This window comes from Camelina sativa, chromosome 11 (genome assembly GCF_030686135.1).
Source record: "Camelina sativa cultivar CO46 ecotype springtype chromosome 11, ASM3068613v1".
In the NCBI taxonomy this organism is placed as follows: domain Eukaryota; kingdom Viridiplantae; phylum Streptophyta; class Magnoliopsida; order Brassicales; family Brassicaceae; genus Camelina; species Camelina sativa.
In genome coordinates this window covers 15,148,087-15,162,630 of record NC_141890.1, presented here as the reverse complement: position 1 = coordinate 15,162,630, position 14,544 = coordinate 15,148,087, and the positions used below count along the sequence as shown (strand labels likewise).

General features: G+C 37.0%; 1 protein-coding gene and 1 pseudogene across 1 annotated transcript; both read left to right on the top strand.

The window, feature by feature from the left end:
* Positions 1-6,265: 6,265 nt before the first annotated feature.
* On the top strand, positions 6,266-6,608 carry LOC104723576 (uncharacterized; annotated as a pseudogene).
* A 1,619-nt stretch (positions 6,609-8,227) lies between these two features.
* LOC109127289 (uncharacterized) lies at positions 8,228-9,418 on the top strand. Its single transcript, XM_087472437.1, has 4 exons — positions 8,228-8,338; positions 8,399-8,443; positions 8,601-8,747; positions 8,849-9,418. The coding sequence occupies exons 1-4, from the start codon at positions 8,228-8,230 to the stop codon at positions 9,062-9,064; spliced, it is 519 nt and encodes a 172-aa protein (XP_087328563.1). The 3' UTR covers positions 9,065-9,418.
* Positions 9,419-14,544: the final 5,126 nt, after the last annotated feature.

Sequence of the window (14,544 nt, the reverse complement as noted above, 5' to 3'; positions counted from 1 at the left end):
ATAAACCCAAACCGACATATAATTTTGTTTAATTTTAAATTCTAAACCCTAACCACTCTTTTGTAAACCCAAACCGACATATAATTTTGCTTAATTTTAAAATCTAAACCCTAACCACTCTTTTGTAAACCCAAACCGACATATAATTTTGCTTACTTTTAAAATCTAAACCCTAACCACTGTTTTGTAAACCCAAACCGACATATAATTTCGTTTAATTGTAAAATCTAAACCCTAAACTCTAACCACTTTTTTGAAAACCCAAACCGACATATAATTTCATTTAATTGTAAAATGTATACCCTAAACTCTAACCACTCTTTTGTAAACCCAAAATGACATATAATTTTGTTTAATTGTAAAAACTAAACTCTAACCATTTTTTTGTAAACTCAAACCGACATATGATTTCATTTAATTGTAAAATCTAAACTCTAATCGTTATTTTATAAATTTAAACCAACATAATTTCCTTAATAAAAAATCTACAGACTTTGTTTCCTTAACTTGTTTTATCTTTTATTTTAATTTTGATTTATTTTATAAATATGATATGACATAGCACTTTGTTGTATTTTAATTGGTTAATTAAGAGGGGATGAATAAGAGTGGTTCACCCTAGAATTTTTCATATAACAATACCCCGTATCATTACCAATTCACTTACAAAACCCCAACCAAGAAAACATAATTTTGGTAAATGATATATTTATTTTTTTTACTTTTTTAAAAGAATAAGTCTCGCTCATTAGTAGTGGCAGTAGAAGATAAGAAGAACCAGATCTATCACATATGTACCGTTTAATATAATTCAAAAGAACGAACAATTTAAAGCAAAAATGTTTACAGAGAAAAGAATATTATAACTAGTTTTATTAAATAAACTGTATGTTTATGTATCTCAGAATAGTATTTTCTATATAAATATTTAAAATTATCTGTTGGCAACAAATTACCTGTAATTATTATTTATTTTGTTGACATTATATATAGCTCTAAAAGAATCACATCCAGATGACTTATTGACAAAGCTTTGAAAAAAACATACGCACATTGACGACACATTAATTCAAAATTTGAGTGTTGTTTTTACTAATCAAGGAGAACAAAAATATTGGAATTTTGTGAAATAGCGTGTTGGTGATATATACATATATCTCATGTCTGTGACGCTTCGGTATGCATGTTTCTCTCGTTACGTTAGTATTTTTTTCTCTGGCTGGGTGTTGTTGTCACGTGAGATAGAGATACGGATCCTCCCTAGCTCCCCCTCCTCCTTTTAACTGCCCTCTTGGTGGGACACAAAAGGATATCAATCAGCGAATGGTTGTTCGACACATGTTGTTCCTTATGGTAGTACTAGTAGAATACATCAGCTTGTACATGATTACTGCTCGTTGATGTAATTACAGAGTACTAGGACAATTTATTACCTTGTCTCCATACCTATTTGACCCCAAAGAGTGCCTACACCAGAAAAGTAGAGATTATCAGTATATTTGAAATTATTTGATTTTATATTAGCTAAAATATATATTATTCATGTTTTTTTCTCTCTCTCTTAAATACGTTATTCACTTACCATTTTTGTACTTATGATTTTCTTTATTCTTAAATTTTAGAACTGGTTGAATATAACTATTTAGTAGTAAAAAAGACATGTAATTTTTTTTAACAAGGTAAAAAAAGGATATATAGCTTTCACAAAAACAAAAGCTTTTCAATTAAACAAGCTGATAAAAAAAATGATACATTACATTTGTCCATTTTTTCCATAAAAAAAGAAACATAACCCTTATAACAACCAATTGAAAATATATAAACTCTACAAAGCTCACAATCAAATTTTAATATCACGAGCAAACTAATATTTCATATCATCAATATTATCGTGTTTTTTTAAAAATAAAAATAAAAAGAGAAATCATAGTATAACAAACAACTCATAAACATATATTTTATTTTACAAGAGATGCTTACTTAATATCTTTGATTCCTATTCGTTAGAAACCAAAAAAAAAACACATACTTTCCCTACAAAGAAAACAATAACTGATTTTTTTGTTTTTATCTGAATTGTTGTTATTGTTTTTTTCCTGCGATAAGGACATATTAGAGCAATTTTTCTTATGGTACATACTACAGATGTTTATTTTTCTGATAAAGCCATGCTATAAAAGTATATATGACTGTAACTGTTTCATTACAAAATGTCTATAAAAGCCATGGTCCAAACATGACTAACTGCTACGGTATTTATGATCCAACTACCATGAAGAATGTGTTTGGATAAAAAAGATAGGCATTGATGTTGGTAACTGAGTCGATTATTCTCAAATCTTAAAGAGGAAGTAGGAAAGGAAGGAGGAAAAGAATGAATACCAGATGAAGATTGAATTAGCCATAGCACCATAATAGACTAGACTCATGTGAAGATGAAACAAACTCTCAGATGTTTTAACCTAAGCATTCAGCTGTTGATGAAGGTTATGTACGTGATGGTCTTGATCACTGGTCAAAGTACTCACATCAATATTCACAACAGTTGATGGAGAGAAAGATATTGAGTAGACTGTGAATAAGGAGTAGACTGCTCTGTCATCACATTAGCAACTGCATGTGTCTAAGGAAGAGAAACATTGGATGATTTTCTTCGATATTGATTCATTGGTGCAGACGAACGCCGATTAGCTTGATAGTTAGAAAAACTGCTTTTAAAATCTGGAATATAACCCGAAAGGTAACAATGCAACTTAAAGCATTTTTGCACCACATGACCAGTCTGACCACAATGAGTACACAAAGGCGTAGCTCCTCTAGGTCGATAATGGTTCTGAAAAGCAGCATATGTAACACTGTCATATGAACCTGAATAGTTTGAAGACACATTGTTTTGAACATGGGCTGAAGTTTGAAAAATCATGCTATCAGGCTTAGGCTTGATATTCTTCTGCCTTTCATCAGATGTAATGTAACCATATTGAAAGCTTCTTCAATGCTTGTTATTGGTTTTAACATCAGAATATGTGTGCAAGTAGACTCATAAGATTCATTAAGCCCTATCAAGAACTTAATTATACGACCTCGTTGTTGTAGCTTTTCGTACAAAGCAGTTGTGTTACATTCACACTTACCACAAGTATAGACAGGTAGCTCAACATTGTTTTTATACTCCTCCCATAACGTCACCAAGAGTGAATAATAAGATTAACATCTAATGACCCTTGCTGAATAGAATATAACTTTTGTCATATTTCAAAGACTCTCACAGCATCATCTTGTTTGAAACGAGACACAAGATTTTTCAGAATACCTTAGGCAGTTTGTGTATCAAATGACGTAACAAACTCTGTCCAATTTTCTTATCAAATGAGTTTATGATCCAAGTAGATATAATATCATTGCAACGTGACCAAGAACCATAATCACGATTATCATCTGGAGGTTTGTGTATCGTTCAATTCCATCAATGAATCCAAGTTTATTTCGTACATTAAGAGCTACACGAACTAACCTTTGCCAAAAATAGAAATCTGCTCTAGACGTGGGACAATCTGAGACGATTTTCATCCCTGCATGATCTGAGCTACGTAGAAAGAACAGATTCTCATACTGATCCGTTAGAGACATCGGCGCAAGATTCGAAGACTGAAAAACCATGATTCAGATCTAAAATAAGATTGTGCGATAGAAGGCAACAATCAAAACTCAATCAAATGAATGAATCTCAAGAATAACCAATACGATGAAATTAACCAAAGAAGAGCATAGAACAAGCGCAATTGCAACAAGTTACGCAACCAAAGACGAAAGAATCTGATGCTTTGAGGCACTCATCAAAGATAACAAAGCTCGAAAGGATGAATCGGAACTCATAATTTTTGAATCGAAGCTCAAGATAAAGTGAATCAAAGCTTATAATCAAAGAGAAACGAGCTTGAACACAAACAAAAAAAACTCAAGATCGCCATCAATGGCGTGTGAAGAAATTTGTTACGCGGAAGTTGAAATGAGAAATTAAGAAAGCTCTATACCATATTAACTCTTTCATTTATGAAAGTATAATTCTCATTAATCCAAAATAATAGAGTACATGCGGTATTATAGTTACATTAGACCTAAGTATAGTATAAGCTAAAGGAACCTTATACTATACTAATCTACACAAGTATAACATTATATACATAGTAATAAAGCCATGCTATAAATCTTTCAATTCATGAACGTAATAACTCAAATAAGGTGAAATATGAAATTAAGAAAACTCAACAAATAATGTTTTCAACTTTTTAAATAATTTTTAGATTAATTTTATATTTTATTATTATATATTTTATACTAATTAGTTAAAATATTTTTTTTATTATGCGTGTTTTTAGCTAAAACATCTTATATTTTGAAATGGAAAAAGTATATCTCCACACTCCAACACATCTAATTTTCTTTCGCCAAGCGTTAGTTTGGAGGAAAAGCTTCTCCAATAACTATTTCATTTCCTAACTCTAAAATTAATGGATCATAATAGTATTACTGAAGTTAAAATTATTTATCGTTAATTTAGTTTTATAGTTAAGCAAATCTATAAGATATTTAACTTACTTGTCTCATGTTATGCCCTTGTTTACTAACGTATCTATTTAAGTTGGGTTATCCGACAAAGCTGAACGAAAAAATTGCAATATTGATAGAAATGTGACTGATGAATGGTTACATATATAATGTTCTTGGGATGTTGATGGACAGAATCTTGTGTCCTAAAAATACAGCTCGAGGTTTCAAAGCATGCAGGATTAGTTATGAGCATAAACAAAAACATTTATAAATTGGGATACAATCAAGTTCTATTCGAGGAAAATTGTAATCAACGTTCCTGAGAAAAGTGCCCTTGTGTTTGAGAAATTATACAGCGATTAATGAAGGAAAACGATGTAATTTTCCATAAGATTCCTAAAGCAAAATAAAATACATTACAACAACAAATGTGACAATATATATATATACAGAGTACCATTACAGAAACATTACGTACAAACCCTTGTGCCCATATACGTTGTAATAGTCGAAGTTGAGCCAAATTTTAAGCCTCTTATCAAGGTGTTTTTTTTTTAACACCATACATGAAGCCAAGGTGTTCAAAAAAACGATGAGAGAATAAAGAACTCTCACATCTTTTTCAAAATTACTTGACAACCACTGGTTTATATGATTTGCTAAAAGAGACGAAGCTATTATTAGCTCTCAAGACATTCTCACAAAAGCATATTCCAGTCTATATATATTCTCACATGCTTTTATATGTTCCAATAGGTTTCTTTCCTAATGATAATTGAGTTTATTAAACAAAACCAAAACTTGTTCACTAATGAAATGAATATATATATATATATATATATATATATATATATATATAACTAACATAAACTCTGGAAGATTTGGATTGTCACTCCTATGAGACATTCCACGAGAAATTATTTGATGTCATCAAAGACATGAAGAAAGCTTATAGACTTTATAGTTATTGGGATGTACATCGATAGATAAATCCATTATCTGCTGATCGAGGAAACATGATGACATGCGAATTAGATGGGACTCGAGTAAAATATATCTATGATGCCGCCTATTTCGCACCCATGACTTTTAAAGTACGCGGATGCTGGTCGATACGAGCGTCTTTTAAGGTCACAATCTTGGAGGTGGACTATATGCAATCATAGAGCCAGGAGTACTGTGACTCGAGAAAAGGTCATTTCAAATCTTATCTTTCAATCTGTGGTCCTTCTTGGATTCATTCTAGCATCATTGAAGACAACCGCTCTTGAGTACGTTTTGTTAAATTTTAATTTTACTCATTTTTTTCTCATTAAGCTTTAATCTGTGTTATTCCTCTGTTTGGAACTTTGGTTTTTATTAATTCAACTGACGGGGAAAAAACATATTCAACAGTATCAAATTGTCATAAATTAAGCTGCAAAAAAAGAAGGAAGGTCCTGAATATGCAAAACAGCGAATGATCTTTGAGAAGCAATTTAAAGAGAGTGAGGTTAATAATCGTTTATTATTATTAGAGTTATTTGGCGGAGTGAGGTTAATAATCGTTTATTATTATTAGAGTTATTTGGCGGAATGATACGCTTGGAAACATAATTATCAGAATGATACGTTTACTATTTATCAATTAGAATCAGATGTTCAATTTTGTTTTGTGGTGCATCAGCCTTTGTAGTAGTTTATATGCGTTCTTGTCTATTATGATTGTTTTTAGGGTTACGATGTTGATTGGAATAATATGGACTACAACTTCCCAGCCGGCAAGTTTGATTCGAGAAGAGATTTTGATGATCAACTTAGCAATAAGGAGTTAATGAAACTGCTCATAATTAAAGACAGCCATTGACGAAGCAAACGAAGAAAATGGAACAAAACTTAAGTTTGTCAAGTATGTGATTGCAAATGTAGTGGGCGCCAAAGGGTTTCTGTTTTTAATAACATTTTGAGCAAAGGATCTGTCCGCACCAAATCCAGAGCCGCAATGTTACCAAGCAAAGGTGCTCAGGTTTATGGATGATGTCGATGTTCGTGAATTCAGGCTGAGGCCAACGCAATAATTTGGTCAATGGTGAGGTACACTTCTTATAACACGAATGACGTCATTATCTTGCAACTTGCATTCAAAATGAAATTATGAAAGAGGTATACATTTCGACATATGAAAGTGTTAGTATCATTGTTCAGTGCTTTCCTTTGCAAGTCTATCTAGGCACAACTGTTTGCTTTAACGGTGACTGAAGTGGAATCTAATTTCATCAGTGGATCTATCATCTATTCTCTCACCATCTTTTATTGAGATTATAGTACCTTTGGAGTATTAGATTCTACTTCTTTGCTTGAAGTGTTTCATTGAGATTGAAGCAAATGCCGAATTAAGTTTCCATGACTTGTGGGTTGTCAGCGGATCCATACAGGTGATGATCACTTCCAAAACTCTTGGCTTTGAGAAGACTGTTTATCTGGAACAATTTAATGTCATGTTATGTTCTAATTAAATAACGTATCTTCTTGACTTGTATGTAGTTAGTCTTTAAAACTAAACATATCTAGATGCTTGAAAATTGTAATTCTATCTAGAAATGTGACTGATGAGTGTTTTAGTTACATTATATATGTTCTTGGGATGATGATGGACAGAATCCTGTGTCCTCCTAAAATTTTTACAAAAAATGCAGCATATGACTTAGAGTTTAATGATGATGAAAATTAAATTTTAGGGTAAAATATATAATTTTTATCTGAAGCAAACCATGCTAAACAGAGCACTATTGTCTACCATGGTCTCTAGATGAAGAAGACATATACGAGCAGAGAAGTGAATATCATCTTTAGACATCGGCAGTTAACAAATAGAGAAGATATCCAAATTGTTTTTTTGTTGCTTCTTAGTCCTCATAAACTTTATGGAATCACCAAGTTATTTGAGGACTAAGAGAGTGATTATATTAACAAGAGAAGAAATGTAATTCATGTTATTCCTTCTAGTAATCAATTTTAAATGTTTTTTTGTTTTGTTTTGTTTATATATAAAATGAATAACAAATAGAGTATTTCAAAATGATTGGGTTCTATCGTTGGACTGAGTTGATAAGACAAAAATTATAACGTTTTTTACAAAACATTTGATCAAAAGATATAAAAATTGGCAAAGGACTAGTTTGCAAACTCTTTATGTTAAGGATACATTTATTGGATTCTAATTTCTAAAGAATTTTGATAACTTTTATAAATTATTAAAAGTGAATAAATAAAATATTTTTGAAGAGTTTTTATAAACTTGTTAATTAGTTTTTCACAATCTTGTAAAATCTCCCAAATAATCTCTATTTTTATAATATTTTCCATAACTTTATTTTATGAAAAAAATGAATATAAAGTCATAAAACAATAACATAATAATTTAATTTAATAATTATTCTAGATTATTTATTTTAGCTGAATACTATCAAATTTATTAAAATTTTTAAAAAAAATTTTCAAATCACAAACTAATAACACCAATCTTTAAAAAAATTTAATAAAATATTGATTGAATAATAACAGATTTTACGTAATATTTATATTCATTAAAAATCTATTTAAATCACAGACGGACAGGACCAATAACACCCATAATATTCTCAGATTTACACAAAAAAATAATAATGAACTCTAGCTAGGGTTTCGACTTTGGACAATGGCTGGTGTTGACAATTCGAAGCTGCAGTTGAGAGATTCAGTGGAGTGTGAATCTCCACCACAAAAGGATCTGAAGATAGAGACAACTTCGGAGGAAGATCTTCCGCCAGTTCCTTCTTCCACGGCGGGAAACTACTCCGCGTAGGCGAACGGACGATCTGGAATGTAGAAGAGACAATGCAAGCTCTTTTTCAGACAGTTTCGTGAGAGCGAGGTATGTATTTGGATGCTCCAATTTTTTTGTTTCTTGGGTTCATAGAGACAGAGAGAGATAGAGAGAGAGAGAGATAGAGAGAGAGAGAGAGCCATGTAGTATTTTAGATGTGCTGTTTAGTTTATCCTCCTTTGTGTACATCGTTTATTGTTTACAGGGTTTTGATGTGGACTGGGACAGTTTTGACTACATATTCTCTGTCGTCAACTTCCACTGGCAACCATATCTTGATGATAAGCTGACCAATGACGAGCTGCTCAAACTACTTATACGGACAGCCATTAAAGAACACGATGCTGAAGATGTTGGTTAGTTCTTGCTTTTTATTTCTTTCTAATAGTTCTTCTCTATTCGTCTACTTATCTTTTGTGTTGTTCTTTGCAGGATAAAAAGCTTTCTTTGCAGGACAAAAAGCTTGAGCTTATCGATTATGTAGGTGCCAATATAGTACCGTGCAAGGGTCTTATGTATTATATTACATTTAGGGCCAAAGATCTTTCCTCAACAGATCCAGAGCCACGACTTTACCAAGCCAAGGTGCACAAGTTCTGCGATGATATCTACGTCAAAATGGTCAGGGTAAGGCCTAAGCAAAGTGCCAGTATCAACAATATGAATTAGGAAAGGTGGTAGTCCAAGAGAGTTCAGATTCGGTTCATATACATGAAACTTTTGGTGAAGACCAAAAGTGTGCCTTTCAACTCTCAGCTCTGGCGGTTGTCCCAAGATCATATGACATGATCGGTTTGTGAAGACCTCACTTTTGGTGAAGCACGCAGTAGAATAGCAATAGAATGACGACCCAGAGGCCAGAGGTAAGAAGCTGATGAGGAAGAGGAAGAAGAAGAGTATAATGAAGAGTTGGACGGTAAAAGTAACAATGACATTTATTATGAAAATTTGATAATAAAAATGATGAGAAAAAATATGAAGAGTAAGAAAACAGTGAAAAATAAATCACGAAGACATAGATGGTGGTAGTCAACTAAATATGAGAAACAAGCTTAATTCATGATTATAAAAATGTTTTGTTTGTCTGATAGTCAAAGAAACGGTTTAGGATATGTTAGGTCACCAGTTCGATCCGCCTCGCCTGAACGTCAAATTAATTTCATGATTCTTTTGATCAGATTAAATTTTTTAACACAAGTGACTTTTCTATTTTTAAAAAGTAAAATTTTCACTAATCAATTGTAATTTAAAGTTTTATATAAGCTAATATTTCAAAACTGTCATCAATCATATATATTTTTTACCAAAATATATCAAATAAACCCACGCTACGCGTGGGTGCAAAACCTAGTTAATTAAAAAATCAGTCGTTTTCTTCTTCATCTACATCTCAGTCTCACAATCACATTTTGTCCTTTTCATAATTTATTTATTATTATTTATTTTATTTTTGTGTCATTGTTGACACAGCTGTTGGAGCGGATACCGGGAGTTGTTCTGACTCAAGCACAGGTAGTACCGCCAATGGAGGCGGGGATGCAGCAGCCAGTGGCTGCGGATGCAGGGGTTCATTCTCGTTATGTCAGTATGCTGAGGGAGATGAACTATATTGGTACCAAGCGGTTTTCGGGAGGTACTGATCCTACTGTTGCTGATGCGTGGAGGACGAGAGTGGAACGTAACTTCCAGTCTCTCAGATGTCTTGAGAAGTTTTGGGTGGATATAGCGGTCCACAACCTGTTTGGTGATGCTCAGTTATGGTGGAGAGTAGTGACTGCTAGAAGAGTGCAGAGGAAGATGTCTTGGGCTGACTTCGTCTTGAATTTCAACCGCAAGTATTTTCCTAGGGAGGCACTGGATTGGTTGGAGGTGCACTTCCTTCAGCTATCTCAGGCGACTCGGTCAGTACGAGAGCTTGACTTGGAGTTCAGTCGACTTCTGATGTATGGGGATCGGGCTATGGAGTCTGAGGATGCTCAGATCAGGAGGTTTATGAGGGCCCTATGTGATGACTTGAGGGTTCACTATAGGGGTCGGGGTTATGCTACGCGTGCAGAGCTGGTTGAGACTGCAGCAGAGATTAAGGAGGGCATCCGGGCACAGGCAGTGACGGTTAGTCCAGCAGTGCAGCCTAAGAAGGCTCATCACCATGGGGGTTTTGGCAAGGGCGGCAAGCCTGCGCAGGGAACCAAGAGGAAGTGGGAAGCTACATAAAGACCGAGTGGTGCAGGGTGCTTCGGTTGTGGGAGCATGGATTACAAGGTTGCTAGCTGTCCCCAGAGGAGTGCAGCGCCGGCGGCTCAGGCAGCGGTTCGTGTATGCTATCATTTTAGGGAGCCTGAACACATCAAGCCTCAGTGCCTCAAGTTGCAGCATATGGCAGTGGCAGCGGTACATCATGCAGTGCAGCCTGGAGTGTAGCAGGTGGCACGGATTGAGCAGGCGCCACGGGTGTACACGACGGTCGAGACTGGTGGAACCAGTGCCATGACGATCACATGTATAATTTCTGGTACTTAAATTTTGTGAATTTGACTAGGTCCAGATTTTATGTTTTTCCTTTGTTAAAATGTTAGGTTCTCAACAAATGAGGTTTGTGTAGGGACCTTGTTGGTGGGCGGGTTTAAGTCTCATGTTATGTTTGATTATGGAGTTACTCATAGCTTCATTACTCCGGAGTGTGCAGAAAGTGCGGATATCAGAGGAGATCCCGGGAAGCAAGCGGGAGTTGTCAGAGTTGCTGGAGGCAAGTTCCTGAGGGTCATTGGACGGGGGAGGGGTGTTGATATTCAGATTTCGGTAGAGTCGTGGCCAGCGGATTTGCTTATCAGTCCAGTGGAGTTGTACGATGTTATTCTCGGGATGGATTGGTTGCAACAGCATAAGGTTCATCTTGATTGTTACCGGGGTAGACTGGAGTTTGAGCGCCCAGGAGGGAAGTTGGTTTTTGAGGGAGTTAGACCGACTTTGGGGAGTCTCGTGATCTCGGCTGTGCCGGCTAGAAAGATGATCGAGAAGGGCCGAGAGGCTTATTTGGTTACTCTATCGATACCATAGTCAGTAGGGAAGTCTACGGTTAGCGGTATTTAGGTTGTTGAGGAGATTGAGGATGTGTTCCAGTCGTTGCAGGGGTTACCACCATCTCGGTCTGATCCTTTGAAGATTGAACTGGAACCAGGTACGACACCGTTATCCAAGGCTCCTTACAGAATGACTCCAGCAGAGATGGTAGAGCTAAAGAAGCAGTTGGAGGATTTGTTAAGCAAGGGATTCATCCGTCCTAGTGTATCACCATGGGGAGCGCCGGTGTTATTCGTTAAGAAGAAGGATGAAAGTTTCCGCTTTTGTATTGACTATAGGGGTTTGAACCGGGTCACTGTGAAGAACAAGTATCCTCTTCCCAGGATCGATGAGTTGTTGGATCAGCTAAGGGGTGCTACTTGGTTCTCCAAGATAGATCTGGCGTTGGGTTATCATCAAATTCCGATAGATGAGGCAGATGTGAGGAAGACTGCATTTAGGACGAGGTATGGGCATCATGAGTTTGTGGTGATGCCTTTTGGGTTGACTAACGCGCCAACAACGTTTATAAGATTGATGAACAGCGTGTTTCAGGAGTTTTTGGACGTGTCTGTCATCATTTTCATCGACGACATCCTGGTATATTCTAAGAGTCCTGGGGAGCATGCAGTGCAATTGAGGGCAGTTCTAGAGAAGCTGCGAGAGGAGAAGTTGTTGGTGATGCCTTTTGGGTTGACTAACGTGCCAGCAACGTTTATAAGATTGATGAACAGCGTGTTTCAGGAGTTTTTGGACGTGTCTGTCATCATTTTCATCGACGACATCCTGGTATATTCTAAGAGTCCTGGGGAGCATGCAGTGCAATTGAGGGCAGTTCTAGAAAAGCTGCAAGAGGAGAAGTTGTTTGCTAAGTTGAGCAAGTGTAGTTTATGGTAGCCAGAGATGAGTGTTATGGGCCATATTTTTCTACAGAGGGGGTTTCTGTAGATCCGGAGAAGATTCAAGCTATCAGGGATTGGCCTAGACCGCATAATGCCACAGAGATAAGGAGTTTCCTTGGGTTGGTAGATTACTACAGGAGATTTGTATAGGGCTTTGCAAGCAAGGCACGTTCGATGACTAAGTTGACAGGGAAGGATGTTCCTTTTGTCTGGTCACAAGAGTGCGAGGAGGGCTTTGCAAGCCTAAAGGAGATGCTAACTACTATGCCAGTGTTGGCTGTGCCAGAGCAGAAAGAACCCTATGTGGTTTATACAGATGCATCCAGAGTTTTTTTGGGTGTGTGTTGATGCAACATGGGAAGGTGATTGCCTACGCTTCGCGGCAATTGCGGAAGCATGAAGACAACTATCCTACTCATGACTTGGAGATGGCTGCTGTAGTTTTTGCCCTGAAGATTTGGAGATCTTATCTTTATGGTGCAAAGGTACAGGTGTTTACAGATCATAAGAGCTTGAAGTACATATTCACTCAGTCCAAGCTGAACTTGAGGCAGAGGCGGTGGATGGAACTGATGGCAGATTATGATTTGGATATAGCCTATCGCCCTTGTAAGTTTAACTTGGTTGCAGATGCTCTGAGTTGGAAAAGGGCAGCTTCAGCTCAGGAGCAGGATATTAAGTCTTTGGTAGGGGAGATTAGTGGTTTGAGGTTGTGTGCTGTTTCTCAGGAACCGTTGGGTTTGGAGGCAGTTGATAGAGCAGATCTTCTGAGTAGGGTGCAGTTGGCTCAGGAGAAGGATTTGGGGTTGTTGAATGCCTTTAAGGATGTTGCTTCAGAGTATCATGTCTCAGCTAATGGTACTATATTGGTGCACGGGCATATTTGTGTGCCCAAGGATGAGGAGTTGAGATAGGAGATCCTGAGGGAGGCTCATGTGAGCAAGTTCTCTATTCATCCAGGAGCGACTAAGATGTACCGTGATCTGAAGAGGTAATATCATTGGGTCGGGATGAAGAAGGACGTAGCTAGTTAGGTCGCGAGGTGCGATATGTGTCAACTAGTGAAGGCTGAGCATCAGGTTCCAGGCGGGTTACTGAAGAGTCTTCCCATTCTATAGTGGAAGTGGTATATGATCACTATGGACTTCGTGGTGGGTTTGCCAGTGTCACGGTCTTTTGATCCTATTTGGGTCATTGTGGACCGGTTGACTAAGTCGGCACATTTTCTGGCCATTAAGAAGACTGATGGAGCAGCGATCTTGGCTAAGAAATATGTGAAGGAGATTTTCAGGTTGCATGGGGTGCCAACGAGTGTTGTGTCTAACAGGGATTCCAAGTTCACCTCGGTGTTCTGGAGAGCATTTCAGGGAGAGATGGGCACTAAGGTGCATATGAGTACAGTTTATCATCCCAAGACAGATGGGCAGTCAGAGAGGACGATCCAAATGACGCTGGAGGATTTGTTGAGTATATGTGTGTTGGATTGGGGTGGCCATTGGGCAGATCACCTGAGCTTGGTAGACTTTGCTTACAACAATAGTTACCAAGCGAATATGGGGATGAATCCTTATGAGGCTTTGTATGGGAGGCCATGTCGTATATCGTTATGCTGGACTCAGGTGGGGGAGAAGAGCACGTATGGTGCTAGTTTTGTTCAGGAAACCTCGGAGAAGATTCGGATTCTTAAGCTGAACATGAAAGAAGCTCAGGATCGGTAGAGGAGTTATTCCGATAGGAGGAGGAGAGATTTTGAGTTTCAGGTGGGAGACAGAGTGTACCTCAAGATGGCCATGTTGCGGGATCCGAACAGGTCATTGTGAGCGACTAAGTTGAGTATGAAGTATATGGGTCGGTTCAGAGTGATTGAGCGGGTGGGACCGGTAGCATATAGGCTAGAGTTGCCTGAGGTTATGTGTGCGTTCCACAAGGTTTTTCATGTGTCTATGTTGCGGAAGTGTCTTCGTGTGGATGATCAGTTGTTGGCTAAAATTCCTGAAGATTTTCAGCCCAACATGACTTTGGAGGCGAGACCAGTGAGGATGCTCGAGAGGAGGATCAAAGAACTTCGGAAGAAGAAGATTCCTTTGATGAGAGTCATTTGGGACTGTGATGGTGTTGAGGAGCAGACTTGGGAGCCAGAGGCGAGATTGAAGGCAAGGTTTAAGAAGTGGTTTGAGAAGCAGGTCG